General features: G+C 35.1%; 1 protein-coding gene across 11 annotated transcripts in view; it reads right to left on the bottom strand.

Moving 5' to 3' along the window:
- Positions 1–9,915: 9,915 nt before the first annotated feature.
- Positions 9,916–17,151, bottom strand: part of LOC112055300 (nuclear factor 1 B-type) — a 78,239-nt gene continuing 71,003 nt past the window's right edge. For 9 of the 11 annotated variants that reach the window (XM_024095335.2, XM_024095338.2, XM_024095339.2 and 6 more), the window contains one exon: positions 9,916–16,959. In XM_024095335.2, the coding sequence (XP_023951103.2) occupies positions 16,808–16,959 (152 nt within the window). In that variant the 3' untranslated portion in view covers positions 9,916–16,807. The remainder of the gene's footprint in view (positions 16,960–17,151) is intronic. The other 2 variants (XM_024095336.2, XM_052889276.1) reach the window with 1 other exon arrangement.

Raw genomic sequence — 17,151 nt, 5'->3', positions numbered from 1 at the left:
ATATAGAAATTTCAACCTTATTGCTTAAAAAATAGAGTTGTTTTCCAATTGCAGTTGAAAGTCCAGTCGGGTCCGTGACGTGAACACTACAATGCACCCTAACCTACCCTGAGGCTTTGGACAAAAGCTTTTGCTGACACATCTCGATGTTTGCTATACATTGCCGTCTCATAAACATCTATAATACTGTACCTAGAGTTTTATACCAGCAATGGATGGTGAATTTTAGTGATGTTAGCATGTTCTGATGTTTGTTGTGCGTTTGGTAAAGGCTGTCCCCGTTCGAGGTACTGTCACTGGTACCTCATGGTGGAAGTTCCGAAGGAAAACCATCTTATTTAACTCTGATTCATATTTAATGATGATTTACGCTTGTAGACAATAAGTGTCATTTCTAAGGAAATATTATATTACAAGGCTTTTCCATTTAACAAATCTAATAATAGTACCTTAGTAGTTTGATGACATAAATGAATTTAATGCACATATACAAGAAAAATTACATAAAACGAAGAAAATTAAAATAAATTAAATCTTAGGGATAAAGGAACCTAATTACCAAAATGTATTTAAATGAATAAATATAAAATATACAGCAATTTAATTCGTATAATTTACCATACCATTTCACAGAAAATTACACTATGAATCAATCAGAAATATTTGTGAAAAGTTGACGACAATAATAAAAAGAAGTAAGATTTGACTATATTATTTCTTTGCTACGAATAGGCCCCGAGAACTAGATTGATTTTTAAAATTCTTTCACCAACGGAAAGCTACGTTATCAGTGAGTAACAGAGGGTATATTTAATCCTCATATTACTACACACGTACGGACGGACAATAAAATGATCATAAAAGGTTTCCGGTTTTTTTGACGAACTCTAAAAATTTGTAAAAACAAACAATTTATTTACCTACTTAAGTAAATATTTCTTGTTTTAATACGCTATGTATGTAGATGTTATCCACTTGTCATAAGGCTTCTAGATATCGTGGGGTGTGTATAAAAGAGACCCTATCAGACAGGGGCGAGCTAAGGTTTTCCTTAGGGTTACTATACTTACACGAAAGCTTCACATAATATCTAATACACCGTGGTTTCACTTACATAGCTCTCATTCCTGTAAGAATACTGGGATACTATATAGCATATGACACTCACAGATAACGTAGCTTTCTAGTGGTACAATAATTTACAAAATCAGTTCAGTATATCCAGAGATTACCTCATAAAACACCACACACTTTACTTCTTTACTGTATTAGTATAAATACCTAATACATGTGTAGTTCCCATTTTTGAAAGAATACAAGGATGAAATGTACCTTTATTGTTGGCTGATAGTGTAGCTTTCCATTGATGAAAGAATTTTTCAAATCGGTCCAGTAGTTATTGAGTTTATTCGTTTTATACAAACATTCAAATCTCTTCTCTTTATAATATTACTGTAGATTATCACCGCGGATTCACCTGCGTAGTTCTCATTCCCGTAGGAATACAGGGATAAAATATAGTCTATGTTACTGGCTGATAGTGTAGCTTTCCATTAGAGAAAAAAAAATCTAAATTTGTTTAATGGTTTAGGAATTAAAACGTAACAAAACAATTGTCAATTATATAAGAAATACTACATAAGTAAGGTTTTTCCGATTTTCCCGCTGTTCCATGTGGGTTTATTTCAAGTAGGCAGCTTACAAGCACTTTTGAAACGTCAGGTCCTGTTCGTTTGTAGTAACTCTACCAGTGGCTTGCACAAGGTTATGCTTTTTAACTAGGGTATGCTTATTAATTGAAAAATTGTTCCTTTATTAAGGGTTGATTATAAAGCCTCAGATTATGCAGTTTTTTTATTTTGTCCACGATCTCACCTGAAGGTAAGTTTAGATGTGGCCTGAAGTGGAACGCACTGCTTAGAAGATGCCTATTCACTCTTCTTATGCCAAGTTCATTTATACTTGGATCAGATGCATACCATTAAACTCTACCATTATTTCAGAAGGCATGATCTGACAAGAAATGAGGAGATCTGCAGACGACAAACGACTTCAGAGCAGGCCACATAATTTGAGGAGCCGATGGACTTAGGGAGGACTTTGGGACTTTCCCAAGGAAAGCTGGAATGGCGACCCCGCACCCCCCACTCAGTGGACCGAAGACATCAACCGGGTTGAAGGGAGCCGCTGGATGCTGGCGGCTCGAGACCGTTTTGTTTGGAAGTCCACGCCTATGTCCAGCGGTGGACGTCCATTGGCTAATAATGACGATGATCATGATGATCTGCTGAGAAAAGCCGACAATATACAAGTACGCAACAGCTGTTGCACTTTTTAAAAAATCATCATTAAGTAAAAAAAAAAACTAGTTTGTCTGGTTTTTGTTTTTAAACTGTTGATATATTAATCATGTCGGATCCCTTCATATGTTATTACAAAGTAACAGTACAGCTATTGTTCGGGCGAAGCATGTAAAAAAGCTCAGTGTGCGCAGCGCGCGGCACCTGGCGCGCGACAAAGGGGCGCTAGGGATGTGAATAGCTATGTAATAAATAAAATTAAAAAAAAATTACGTGACTTAGGGTAAATTTGTGTAAATCCACATTCCATACTAATATTATACATGCAAAATTAGGTTTGTCTCTATATGTTACTTTTTAAGACATATCTACCGAAACTATTTGAATTTCAATTGGACCTTGGAACAGAACATAGGCTACTTTATATCTCGGAAAAATCTATGGGGGAAGGATTTGTACAAAACGTCGAGAATTTCACGTCAAATAAGTCGACTTGTTTACTAATAAAGTATAAGTTATTACCTATGTAGTTTTAAATTATGGTCGATGAAATGGCATAAAGATTTTCAAACTCAACTCATTCACACGTTGCAGTTTGCAAAGTTCTTTTTTCATTCTCTATATTGCCCCTAAAAGAAAAAATATTGCCCGTGCTGTATATGTATCTACCTGTTAATATTTATTTATTGTATTTTGATGAAGTTTCTACAAAACCATTGTAATTTAACCCTTCATTACAACCTCAAGATGAAAGCGGGCTAGTTTGTTAGGAGGAGAATGAAAATCCACACCCCTTTCGGTTTCTATACGACGTCGTACCTGAACGCTAAATCACGTGGCGGTTCTTCTTTGCTGGTAGGATGGTAACCAGTCACGGCTAAAGCCTCTCAGCAGACCTGGACCAATTAAGAAAACCTCAATCGGCCTAGCCGAGAATCGAACCCAGGACTTCCGTCTTGTAAAATTTTCAAGGAAGATTTTAGTGTAGGTAATATTTGAAGATACCTTTTTTATTGGAGACATATAAATATATAAATAGTATAATATTTGAAGACAACTATTTATTGGAGACATCTAAATTATAAGTAAAACATCGATATCGATAAAAATAACTCACGCCTACAGATACAAGCACGTCTCACCCCTACGTGTACGCAGTATCCTACCGTCGCACAAAACTCTGCCTATTTGTTAAGTGGTTGTCTTGTCCGGCTATTCAGGTCCTGGGTTCTAGGGCCCTTAATGGGACCACAGCAGCTTCGCTGAGGGCTTTTCTAGATTCCAGCCCTAGGGTTAAAAAGTAGGGGGATGTAAACTCTTTCTAAAGGCGTTTCTTATACGCCTAAGGTATGTGGTTCAGAGGGATTTTAGGACCAATGGGGCTTGGCTGTTGCAACAACCTTTGGGATATAGGTTTTGAGAACATCTAACAATGGACTCTATAATATTTATGTTATCACAAAAAGATGAATAACGTATTTTTAATTAAACACAAGCTTTTTAAAAATTAATTGTAATTACTAATATTTTGTTTAGTTTTACAAAATATAACAGAATTGGCGTAAGATTGGAAAAACAAAAAATATAAAAACGTAGGTGAACATAACCAGTATAAATTCGATTTTATATTCGACAGTACGACTTCGACGACTTCGAAAATAAAATCGAATGCCACGCGAAGTCACGGGCGTACAATATCTCCAAATAACAATCGACCCCAAAAAAAAGACCATTTTTATCATCCGAGATCACGAAAAAAAATGCTTTTAGTAACTCCATTTGCATATTCCATGCATTTGTTTAAACAATCACCCCTTCGTGTGGACCCCTCGTGCGTGTCTGATTAGCGTTGCGTTTGACAGCTGCGCGACGCCATCTTGCGTGACGTCATATCGATCTTTTCTATCGATATCGATCGCACACCTGTGCGGCGCGTGCGGCACTGTCTTCCGGGTGCGATGACCTTTGCGGACCATATGGTTAAAGTTTTTTTTTATTTCAGGATGTTGCAATAAGGTTTCTTTGATTAAAAACCCTTGTGTATTAATTTACCATGTTTTTTTCAAGCAGGAAGGATATTAGTAGGAATATGCGTATGTTGAGATGGATGTGTGGTGTGTTTTTTTTTAATTTAATTAATTTTTCATTCATTAATTAAAGTAGGCAGATAGGTTTAAGCTATTAAAAAAATAAAAAAATGTTCATATTGAAAAAAATAGTAATTCCCTCATTGGATGAGTAGTTAAGCTATGTGGTTTCGGATGACGAGACCTCGGGTTCGAGTTTTGGTTGAGCTTTTCTTTGTTCTAAGATTCCAGAAAATATCATGACACCCTTTTCGTGGAGTATTCATTATCAGTAACATAATTATTAAGTTGATAAAGAGCCAAACATTAACGCTCTAAGACCCGCCAACCCGCTATAAAATAGCGTGGTGGTATATCAGCGGCGAAGAGTTCATGCAAGCCGATTCCCACCGGGTTACCTATGAAAATCCATGCATATTCATTGTTGTATTGTATCTTTTTTCTACAAGTTAGCCCTTGACAACAATCTCACCTGATGGTAAGTGACGATGCAATCTAAGACAGAAGCTGGCTAACTTGTTAGGAGTAGGATAAAATCCGGAACAGACCAAACGCTAAATCGCTTAGAGGTACGTCTTTGTCGGTAGGGTGGTAACTAGCCACGGCCAAAGCCTCCTACCAGCCAAAACCTAGATAATTATATGAGAAACCGTAGTTTGTATCACGCTGTATGAAGTTCCTTTTCTTTAGGACGGCTTACCTTCATCTAAATTTCATCCTTCGCCACTGATCTATATACCCCTATCTTGAGGATTTCCAAGTTTAATTTTTGTAATCCTCAAGTAAACTCGGTAAAATTTTCAATAGGTACAATCGCCGCCATTTTGTTAAAAAAACTCATTTGAAACTAAAAGAAAATCTCACCAAATCAATACAACAATCGTTCTCTACATTTTCATTGTTCGAGTGTTCGTTTTCAGCTGAAATTGTAATTTTCTTCCCATTTATATAAACATTCAATATTATTTCCGACATGACTACGCGAAAATATTGAGCATTGATAATCGAGCGAATCGGAAATTCCCATTTTTGCCCTCTGCATACCCGGTTGTCATGGCAACGAGCCACAAAAGAACACGACCCTCCAAAACATTCCCACCTCACTCTATCTTAAAGCTAACGTACATGTGGATAAGAGATGGATATATTTTCACGTTTCGTTTACAAGAACATGCCGTAGCAAAATCGATATCGCACAAGGCTAGGCGTCGATTATCCGGTCTATTCAATGACAATCCCATAACGTAATAAGTTCAATATTGTTCTATAACAAAATAAACTTTATTCCATAGAGTTACGGTTGCTTTTTATTTGAGGATTATTGTTAGTTGAGCTTTATACGTTCAGAAACACGTTTAGTAGGCCCACCGCATGACATCGACTATTGATTTTTGCGATCGCAACCGAGTGGGAACTTCGATTTATTGAACAATTTTCGAACGGAGTTCTCTGCGTTCTATTTTTGAACGAGGGTTCGATTAAATTTAAAAATTTAAATGTGTTCTATTTGAAATGTAGGTACTTTATGTTTGTAATGGTTTCTATAAGTACTTACCACTATAAACCTAATGGTAGATGAACAAGTAAAACCTAAAGTTGGTATCTAGGTTAAAGCTCTTTAGAGTAGGTATAATTGCCTACTATTAGAGGCCTATACCCAGTAAGGGATTCTTAACATAATTATTAAGTACTATACTAACTTATTATGAGCAGTGATAGCCCAGTGGATATGACCTCTGCCTCCGATTCCGGAGGGTGTGGGTTCGAATCCGGTTCGGGGCATGCACCTCCAACTTTTCAGTTGTGTGCATTTTAAGAAATTAAATATCACGTGTCTCAATCGGTGAAGGAAAACATCGTGAGGAAACCTACACGCCAGAGAATTATCTTCATTCTCTGCGTGTGTGAAGTCTGCCAATCCGCATTGGGCCAGCGTGGTGGACTATTGGCCTAACCCCTCTCATTCTGAGAGGAGACTCGAGCTCAGCAGTGAGCCGAATATGGGTTGATAACGACGATACTAACTTACGTAACAATTATAACCTTCTAACACTTATCTAAGAACAAACAATTGTGAAAAAAACGTACACGCAATTTTGTTAATTATTATTAAACTAACACACTAACACAAATAGTATAGGATATATAAACTTAAAATAACTATGTAATTTATTGTTAATAAGTAGGTAATAAAGGCTTTGATTGATTGAATTACCTACACCAACGACATTTAAATTATAAACATGTTACGTGCTTACAAAATCACCCCAAAAAGTGAGCCGATTTTACCTACTTAAACACACACATGCACAATTTTGCGTTTAATTCCATTAGGTATAATAATTAAGTATAAAATATCTCTAAAATAATTTGTTTTTTTTTAAGCAAAACCCTTTTTCTTCTATTCAATCAATTTAGATACTTAAATCGTTTATTTTAGAGAATAGTAGATAATGTAAATACGCTAATATTATAAAATGCGAAAATCTGTCTGTTACCTTTTCACGTCTAAACCACTGAACCGATTTCGATGAATTTCGGTATAGAGATAAATTGAAACTTGGAGCAGAAAATAGGCTACTCTTTATTCCGGATTAATGAATGGTTTCAAGCGGGATTCGTGAAAACAGTATTTCACGCGAACGGAGTTGCGTGTGTCCGCCAGTTAGGTAGGTTATAGGTACATACCTACTCTACGAAGGCAAAGCCAAAGCACAAAACACATATGTACAATTCATTTATATTTCAAGTAGCAGATGCCCTACTACCCCTATGATGGAATTTAGTTTTTCACAAATCCCTCGGGAACCATGGATTTTTCCAGGACAAAAAGTAACCTATGTGTTAATCCATGCTACAATATATCTCAATACCAAATTTCAGCTAATTCGGTTCAGTAGTCGAGGCGTGAAAGATTAACAAACATTCATATCATCAAAATCATCAGTTTTCGCAAATCTCGGGAAACCATAGATTTTTCGGAATAAAAAGTAGCCTATATGTTAATCCAGAGTAAAATCTATTTTCGTTCCAAATTTCAGCCAAATCGCTCCAGTAGTGGCGGCGATAAAAGAGAAACAAACATCCAAACAAACATACATCCAAGCATCCATACAAACTTTCGCGTTTATAATATTAGTAGGATTAGGCTTCCATGCAAAGGAAGCCTGGATGCAGGCGGCTCCGTATCGTGATGTTTGGAAGTCCCTACAAAAGGCCTATGTCCTGCAGTGGACGTGCATTGGCTGATATGATGATGATGATGATAAATTAGGCTTAGTTTACAAGCACTTTTGAAGCCAGGTAATATTATTAGATGGTGTTAATAATAGGTAATAATTAGATATGAAATGACTTCTGCCTCCGATTCTGGAGTTTGTGGATTCGAATCCGGCCCGGGGCATGCACCTCCAACTTTTCAGTTGTGTGCATTTTAAGAAATTAAATATCACGTGTCTCAAACGGTGAAGGAAAACATCGTGAGGAAACCTGCATACCAGAGAATTTTCTTTATTCTTTCCGTATGTGAAGTCTGCCAATACGCATTGGGCCAGCGTGGTGGACTAACCCCTCTTATTCTGAGATAAGACTCGAGCTCAGCAGTGAGCCGAATATAGGTTGATAACGAACGAACGAATTAGTCGAAAATTAAAATTTATTAGTTAAGCGGGTACCAAACACGACTTGGTTGGATGAGAGCCCACTATAATAATTTAAGGCAGGGTGATTTTGTTTATCACCATTTAACAATATCTAAGTAGTCAGGCATTTATCTACTTAATGCAATTCCGAGATTTTTTACCCGAGGCCCAAAAGAAAGGTAGGTAATGATTTTGACAGTAGGTTTTTTTTTTATTCTTTACAAGTTAGCCCTTGACTACAATCTGAGATGGAAGCGGGCTAACTTGTTATGAGGATGAAAATCAACATGCCTTTCGGTTTCTACACGATATCGTGCCAGAACGCTAAATCGCTTGGTACGTCTGTGCCGGTAGGGTGATAATCTCCCACCAGCCAGACCTGGACCAATTAAGAAAACCTCAATCGGCCTAGCTGGGAATCGAACCCAGGAGGACCACTGCGCCACGGAGGCCGTCAGTGTATTTATGTATAGGTATAGGTCTGTAGGTATATGCGTCACTTCCACCTTAGCGCTTAAACTTACAAAACAGACAACGCTAAATGCTAAAGCTTTCAAATTGAAAACTTATCCTATTCCTGCTTAATTGATTATGAAACACGGCTAAAATTCACGTGACGACCACAAGCCACGGATCGTCTGTGGTCTGACGCATTAATCGGTTCTGAATGACCTTTTAGAGCCGCATCTGGGCGGTGGGCAAACACTACACTAGCGTAGCTCATTATTGGACGGATGTAGGTCTTTAAGGCTGCCTGTCCACCAGAGCGAAGCGAGGAAGCGTAGTGGAGAAACGAATTAATGCGTAGCGGAGTTGCGTACTGTGACTGTCCACCGGAGCGAGGCTGCGGAGCGAAGTGATCTCTTCAATGATCCAAAGAAACTTCCCCGCTCCGCTTACCAGTTTTATATTATTTTTTAAATTAGCTTGGCAAGTTCGTTGATGACACTCCCATGATTAGCGGGCGCCGGGAGGAAAGGGCGCGGGTATGAAGTCGTGCGCGGGTGCAGAAGGAAGAACTGCGCGGGCATGAAATCGTGCGCGCGGGATCTCGCTACCCCCATCCCCGCCCAAGCGGACCATCGGGAGTGTTACGGACGAATTTGCAAAGCTATAATAATAGTTAAATATAAATAAAGCTATTGGTCAATATTTCTTCGTTTCTCGGCTCCGCTGCCTCGCTCCGCTTCCGTGAACTGTCAGCCTAAGAGAGTGACATTAGAGCGGGGGTATAATTTGCTTTTAGCACAAATCATAGGGTACATGACAAATGACATGACATGAAAAACTGCTTATATTATGATGACCCATCATAATATAAGCAGTTTTTTTTCATGCTATCTGAAACATCCGCAGATGGTTTCTATGGGGCACCGTACTGGAACGCTAAAGTTTTTTTTTTTTAATACTCTTTATTTGTACACCACAATAAATAAAAGAAAACCAGCGAAACAGAAACATAAGAAAAAGTAGAATACAAAAGGAATACAAATGTCTTTGTGTCATCATCATCATCATTAACAGCCGCTGGACGTCCACTGCTGGACATGGACTTCCAAACACCACGGTCTCGACCCGCCAGCGGCTCCCTCCAACTCGCTTGATGTCCTCGGTCCATCTAGTAGGGGGTCGACCAACACTGCACTTTCCAGTAAGGTATCGCCTAATACCTTGGAATCTCAATGTCCATCGGATTTTCGAACCATATGCCCATTTCAGCTTCGCGACTCCCTGTGCTATATCAGTGACTTGTGAATCTCCTCATTTCTGATTCGATCACTCAAAGAAACACCAAGCATAGCTCGCTCCATCGCTCGCTGAGTGACTTCTCATGAGGCCTACAGTTAGTGACCAAGTCTTTGGGTAAGTGATCAAATAAAACTCAACTCAAGTTTGTTTCATTGTATTGCATCAACTGTAACACTTTCAGTTTTTCATCGTTATTGAGCAAAGTTTACCTACATTATTATAATTGCCTTCATTTTTACGCGAAACCATTTAACTCTTAAAAAGAAATGTTTCATAAATCTAAAAACTATTTGTATCAGATAATTACTTCTAATTCGTTGTTGAATACAGACTAAAAATAAATCAAAAGACTCGAAACTTTGTGATTTTTATACCATAAATAATAGACAAGACATAACAGTACCTATAAACAACTAAAACAAATTCCAAAAATCGCTTTAGAATGGTTTGTGTATGTGTGATGTTTTTAACTTTTGGTGTTGAGCCACTCCCACTACAGTTAAAATGAAAATAAAAACATTCGGGTAAGATAAAGTTATATTACTAAGTGAAATATAATCATAATAATTAATAATTATAGTTGCATCATTAAGAAATAAATAAATTCATATTTAATTAAATTAATATAATCCTAATTCTTGTACAAATGTCATTATAAAATAATAAATTCAAATTTCTTTAAGTACACTTTTAAAATAAGTACAAAAAAGTTAATTTTTGTGCGACTCGAGCGACATTCAATAATAAACACTAGGTAACTTTGTAAAAACGTACGTTTTTATATTTAAATAGACAGTGTGCGTTTATATTTTCGCGTGGTCAAAATTGCATTGTGTTTTTTACTTATATGTTCAAAATTAAAATGGTTATTTTTTTTCAATATTTATTTGATTGTATGAATGTTTTTAATAGGCTCTGGAACTACTGAACCGATTTCAAAAATTCTTTCATTGTTGGCAAGCTACACTATCCCCGAGTGCTGTAGGCTATATTTTATCCCTGTATTCCTACGGGACCGTCACCAACGGGTGAAATCGCGAGGCGTCTGCTAGGCACACTAATATTATAAAAGCGAAAGTTTGTGTGTAAGTGTGTAAATATGTTTGTTCCTCTTTTACGCTGCGGCTACTGAAGCGATTTGGCTGAAGTTTGGAATGGAAATAGATTTTACTCTGAATTAACACATAGAATACTTTCCATCCTGGAAAAATCAATGGCTCCCGCGGGATTTGTGAAAAACTAAATTACACGCGGACGAAGTCGCGGGCGTCCGCTAGTAATTAATAAATCAATTGATAATTGGTAGATATTAACTGAAAGTATAATAAAATCAGAAACTTGTTGGTACAGAACCATTATTATTTAGGTATTTTGAGTTAAGTGATATCGCGTTAAAAGTAGGCATAACAACGCATGCTATGTCAAATGCTCCAACCCCCGTGACAATACACACTCGACACTCATGTGTCGATCATATTTTATTTAAGCTTTAAGCACCAATTTTCTTTATAACAAGTCGTTCGAAATAATTAAACGACTAAAATTCTATAAATATCTTACTATGTATAGGTTAAAAATACATGTTATAACATTTTTACAAGTCTATCTTTAGTTTAATATTTGCTTGTAAACCAAGTGCCATATTCAATACTTTTTTTAATTTTATTATCAGTTTTCATTTTTACATTTCAGTTTCTTTATATTTTTGGAATATGGCATTTGTTTTACACAGGCACAGTTTTTAACACAAGTTTTTAAAAAAAGATAAAAAACCTATTTAGAAAAAAAATGTAAAATAGGGAGAGGACAAACATTGTAACTCTTATTGTGTACTACAGTTTAATTAATATATATAGAAAATCATATAAATACACTCCTGAAGATATTTACAGACAACATGATCATGGACACAATCAAATACTAAAAAATTAATTAATAAATTCGCTAAACAATTTATAATTGCACATCTGATTCGATGAACTAAAAACTCGTACCTAAGAGTATTTTTCTATTGGTTAATAATTATTTTTACAATTATATTTTAGTTACGTATGTTATTTCAATTCAGAAATCCAAAAAAACTTAATAATAAGACGGATTTTGTTACTTTATTTATAAATACACAGTAATTTGGGTTGAAATCATAAACATTATAAGAGGATACATACAAAATGTGAATTCAATTATCAATTGATAATATTAAGAAGCTTCGCCGAAATTCTGGGGATCATTTATCTACAATTTTTTTCAAAACAAAAAGCGAGCCTAATCGAAATGTTGCGTAGATTAAGATATACATGCCAGTAAAGTAGATAATAGGTACATAAGTGGGTATAATGTAGGTAAGTACTAAAATAATTATAGAATATATTAGAAATATTTATATGTCAGCGAAACTACGCATCGAAGCTTTACAATAATCGTATAATAATTTTTAGATGAGGGTTAAAGTTATTCTCTGGACATTAAATCAACATCCAGACAGATGGGTATTTTATAGTTCGAATTTGAGAAAAAAAATTAAAATCATAAAAACACTAAACAATATTATTGGGTACCAATAATATGAACTGCCCTATATGGCGTTAATAAAGAAACAAAAGTAAACGAAAATGTTTACAAAATATCTGCTGGGTTTGAAAGGTACAAAATCGTTAAGAGATCCAATTACAAGCCTTCGCGTAAAACAAATTAACAATGAAATTACAAGGACAAGGCTTCCAAAATAACAATAATCATTTATTTCTAGTTAGCACGTTGTATAGAACGCATCATAAATATACAATATTGTTGTATCTAAGGCACATAATGTTTAGGCTTCAATTATTACTCCATATCGTAACAATGGTGCTAATCAAATGTTCGAACAAATTTACATTGCGACAAACACAGATACTTGTAGCCCAGCACATAGTGCTTGTGCTTATTTGATGATATTGTTAGATGCACAAGTTAAATGCAAAGAAGACCAGACTTAAAATATTTGTCTGCGAGTATTAAGGTATTCATTTTTAACTAGTTCTACACGTATAAAAAAATACCAAAAATCCCCAAACAAATATTGCAAAGTTCATATAAAAATGGTAACTCCCATTGTTTTCCGCTAGTTGTATTCCAATATCATGTTTGTCGCAAATCGATCAACTATTGCAAAGCTAGTAATAAAAATACTACTGAATCTACTGACGCTGTCGATAAAAAACTTTTCACCTCTCATCTTTCAACTAGAATTACAGTTCTTATAATTGTTATAATTATTATAACAAATGCATTTCATACAACATGTCCCTTCCTGCTCACAACAATGTAACCTTTCCATTACAGCACTAGCCGTGCAATGCCAATCATACAAAAGGACTATTTCAATATAAGACACGTCCAGAATGAACAATTTAATCACAGTCTAGAATTTTCTGCACCAATGAGCTTTTAAATTCGTCACCAATATTGCCGTCGTTACAAATTTAATTTATCCGTTTGTATAATACGACAAAACCGTGTTGGTAATCCGAATATACTCAAAAGCCTTAAGTGACTTCACTATTTAATTTTTCTGTATTATAACCTCTAATAGTGTCTATAGCTAGCAATTGACTAATTCTCGCCCTCTGCCTAGTCGTACTATATTAGCTGTAATATTTATTATATCTCTATAGTTTTCTGTGGAATAGCTATATTATGTATTGTACGAAAACGCCTCTGTATTTTATATCAAATTTATTTTCCCTCCGGCACACTAAGTTAACCACTAATAGAAAAAATATTGCGAGTCGATTTTTACAATATTGGATTCATCTACTTCAGTACCAATTTCTAGCTTCACTAAAGCTGATTTTTTTATTATTATATTATTTTTTAAAAATTATTATTGCTTGTCATTTATTGCTACTTTACCTTAAACTAGATACTAATTAAGTTTTACTGTTAGGGCAACTGAATTCTTATTTGAAAATCAAAAGGCTCCTATGTATTTGTCTGTAAAAAATAAAACGTCCATGATTGACCATACGATGTTGAATGGGGCCCGATTATTTGTTCCTAATGAAATGAAATGTCTAATGTTAATTTTGACACCTATCAATACACAAGAGCTGTCAATATTAACGTCACATACTTTGTGCAATTTTAATACACTTGCATAAATGTCCTGACATCATATCATTTAGCATTGTAGTTAACCAATAGAACTGTGATCCCACTGAAGTTATTTGTGTTTTTTTTTAATTATAGTTTTATTTTTTGTATTTATAAATGTTTTAGGACATCAAATTTGACATCAATTTACACAGTTATAGTGCCAGAAATAGAAGTAAAATGAACAATTTCAATGGCATTAGTTATGGATGCTAGAAGATACCGTCACAACTAAGTATGTCGTACTTATGTGCGCTTAATATGTTAATCTGTTTATGAACATCAAAGTTTTACTAAAATCAACTTAACCGTACCGTACTTATACATCTAAGTCTATTAAAAAATCTTGTATATATATTTGGATCTCGTTAAGTGTAATTTGGCCACAAATTTAGTTATCACCCCTTAATAAAAAACGTAAGGGGTATTATAAATGTAAATATACTTTATTTTAAGTACAATTAATTTACATTGTAACTCTAATGACTAGCTTTTCACGTATGGCCTCGGGATTTTATTAAAAAAAAAAATAAAAATAAAAAATGCAATGAATTTTTGTCGATATAGATTTCAATGTTCAGATATGCCCCATAATTTATTCTGCCTTTATTTTTGTGTCATAATATCGTTATTTCGTCATTATTCTATTGGAATATAGATAGATTATAAATAATAAATTGGTAGTAATTGCTGTTTTATATACAATTTTACTAGAGATTTTACGCAAATAAATTTTGAGTGAAATGTTCGATATGTGGGCATACCTGCAATTAAAACCTATATTATGTATATGACACGCCTCTTTGGCTCCAAAATATTAAAATTAACAATAATGTATATAATAACTATGGATCCACGGTACAGGTATAAGTGGATGGACTTTCAAAAAGGAAAACCTACAATTTAATTGTACCTATCATGTAAGTTATATACGATTTTATAAAAGGCACCTATAAAATGTCCCTCGACAAACCGTCGAACTACCATTATCAACAGTTATCGCTTTCGATTCGAACTTTCATAATTGACAAATTAAGGCAATCTCTTTTTCATACATTACTATGTTCAAATTTTACTGCAGGATCAAAAACAATGGAAAGCTTGTAAAAAACCAACTAATTTTTGTAGTTATTTGTATTGCACAGCAGTTTTAATATTTATGATTTAGTGAGTATATTATTTTGAAAAATGTTATTGAAATTTCGGATCGAAAACGCATTAATAACGTTGATTAGCACTTGGCCACTAATTATACAACTAAACTAATCTCATAAGCAAGGCTCGTCTTTCTTAAATATTCGTTCAATAAGTTAAAAAAAATCTTCAGTAAACTATTACGCTTAACCTAATTAATTATGTTTTTTTTTTTCAATACAAAACGCACAACAACGAAACAAAAAAACAACTTATAATATCACACTTTCGTCAATCGAAACATGGTTTTAAATCTAGTAACTGGAAGCATTTTGTTTTCATAAATCGCTTTTCCTAACTGCCTTACAGGTCAGCAAAAGAATAATCTCATAAGCTGCGTAATAATAATTATTATCATTAATATTATTAAATTTATTTCACTAAATTACTGGAAGGCTTGATCAATATCATACTTGATTTATATTCTATAAAAATATTAGAATATAGTTGTTTTTTTTTTTGTTTAATTATTTTCCGTAATTTCAGATTTTTACATAAATATCGATTGGAGTATTGCTTTCCGTTAACATCTACATGATAAATGAGAAAAACAAACATATTAACCAACAGTATCGATTACATAGGAATTATCGTAAATAACATTTACTGCGAGACGTCATTTCAAAGTCACTCCGTACGCTAACGGCTAACAGACACTGACAGTTAATATGGCGCAAAATTCGATTACGAATTTAAAAAATTCGACTACGAACGTCTCCAAGTCCAATCCAGTCCAAAACTCGACTAATATTTACACTTTGCGTTCCACTTTTATTTTTAACCGAATTTTAAAACATCCGACTATTTTATGACATTGACATCGTATTACGAAGAGCTGTCACATTCGAAGTTTACAATCGTATGTGTACGATCTGAATGTCATAGCAAATAATGATTCCACATTACAACAGATGCTATAAATAACCCATTTTTCAATATTGAAATAACTAGACTGTTGGTTAGGACGTACCTATGACGTCATTCGCAATTCCAATACTAAAAAATGCGTTACAATTATAGAAATCATAATAACAAGATATCGGTTTGGATACGGATACTTGGCTCCAAAGTATCGAAGGTGAATTATGAGTTTATACATTACTTTTTATACAGGCACCCGGCACACTCAATATAACATAAAACGCAATGTAGTTGAAAGTTACAATAAAATCAGTTACAAATATTAGGATCCTCTTGAATTTTACTTTTACAATACAGTTGGTTTACTGCAGCGTTTGTCTAGCAGTTAGACAATAGGCTTCAGCTGTCTAAGTCCTGGATTCGAATCCTGGGTCCGATCGACATAAAGCCCGTCAGCCCACTTTGGAGCAACGTGGTGATTCAATAAGCACAATAAACTCTACTATAAGGGGGGATCTATTCTTTAACCGTAGTAAAATGATAATGAAGACTGTTAGTTTCAAGGATATCATTGAACTTTGAAGGTACTTATATAATCTTACAAAAATCACGCCATTTTTTATTATCTTGTTATTACGATTTGCATAGCAAAAACGAGTGCAATGTGTTCACAGATTAAACCTCAAAATTATTGTCAAATTAACTTTTTTAAATTTCGAACGCATTCTATTTTTTAAACAGTCCGATGCGTAACAGGGCGCCAATGCGGCAGCGGCGCCGGCGTCCACCGCAGCACAGTCGCGCTCGAGCCGTCGAGCGCGGCGGACGCGTTCTGCGCGGATCACGGCGAACGCAAGTCAGGCGCAGGTTTGTCAGGTGCGATGTCCTCCGAGGTGTCCACCACGACTGACTGGACGCTGGCGCCGGTGTCCATCGCGGTGGTGTCCGATGTGATCACGTTGGATTGGAAAAAACGTTCTGGAATGTAAAAGACTTCGAAAGTATGATTATTCCATACATTTAAGTGTAAAACCAAATGCACTACGATAAAATCTATTTAGAGTTTTATTAACGTCTTAATTCCACTTCCACATCAACCCCCTTTGAAAGTCCCACAACAACGTCCGAGCTCTATACTTATAGAAAAGGGATTTGACCCTTGGACTCATAAAGCATTTCATTTAG

This window comes from Bicyclus anynana, chromosome 25 (genome assembly GCF_947172395.1).
Source record: "Bicyclus anynana chromosome 25, ilBicAnyn1.1, whole genome shotgun sequence".
In the NCBI taxonomy this organism is placed as follows: Eukaryota; Metazoa; Arthropoda; class Insecta; order Lepidoptera; family Nymphalidae; genus Bicyclus; species Bicyclus anynana.
This window is presented reverse-complemented; position numbering and strand designations above follow the sequence as displayed.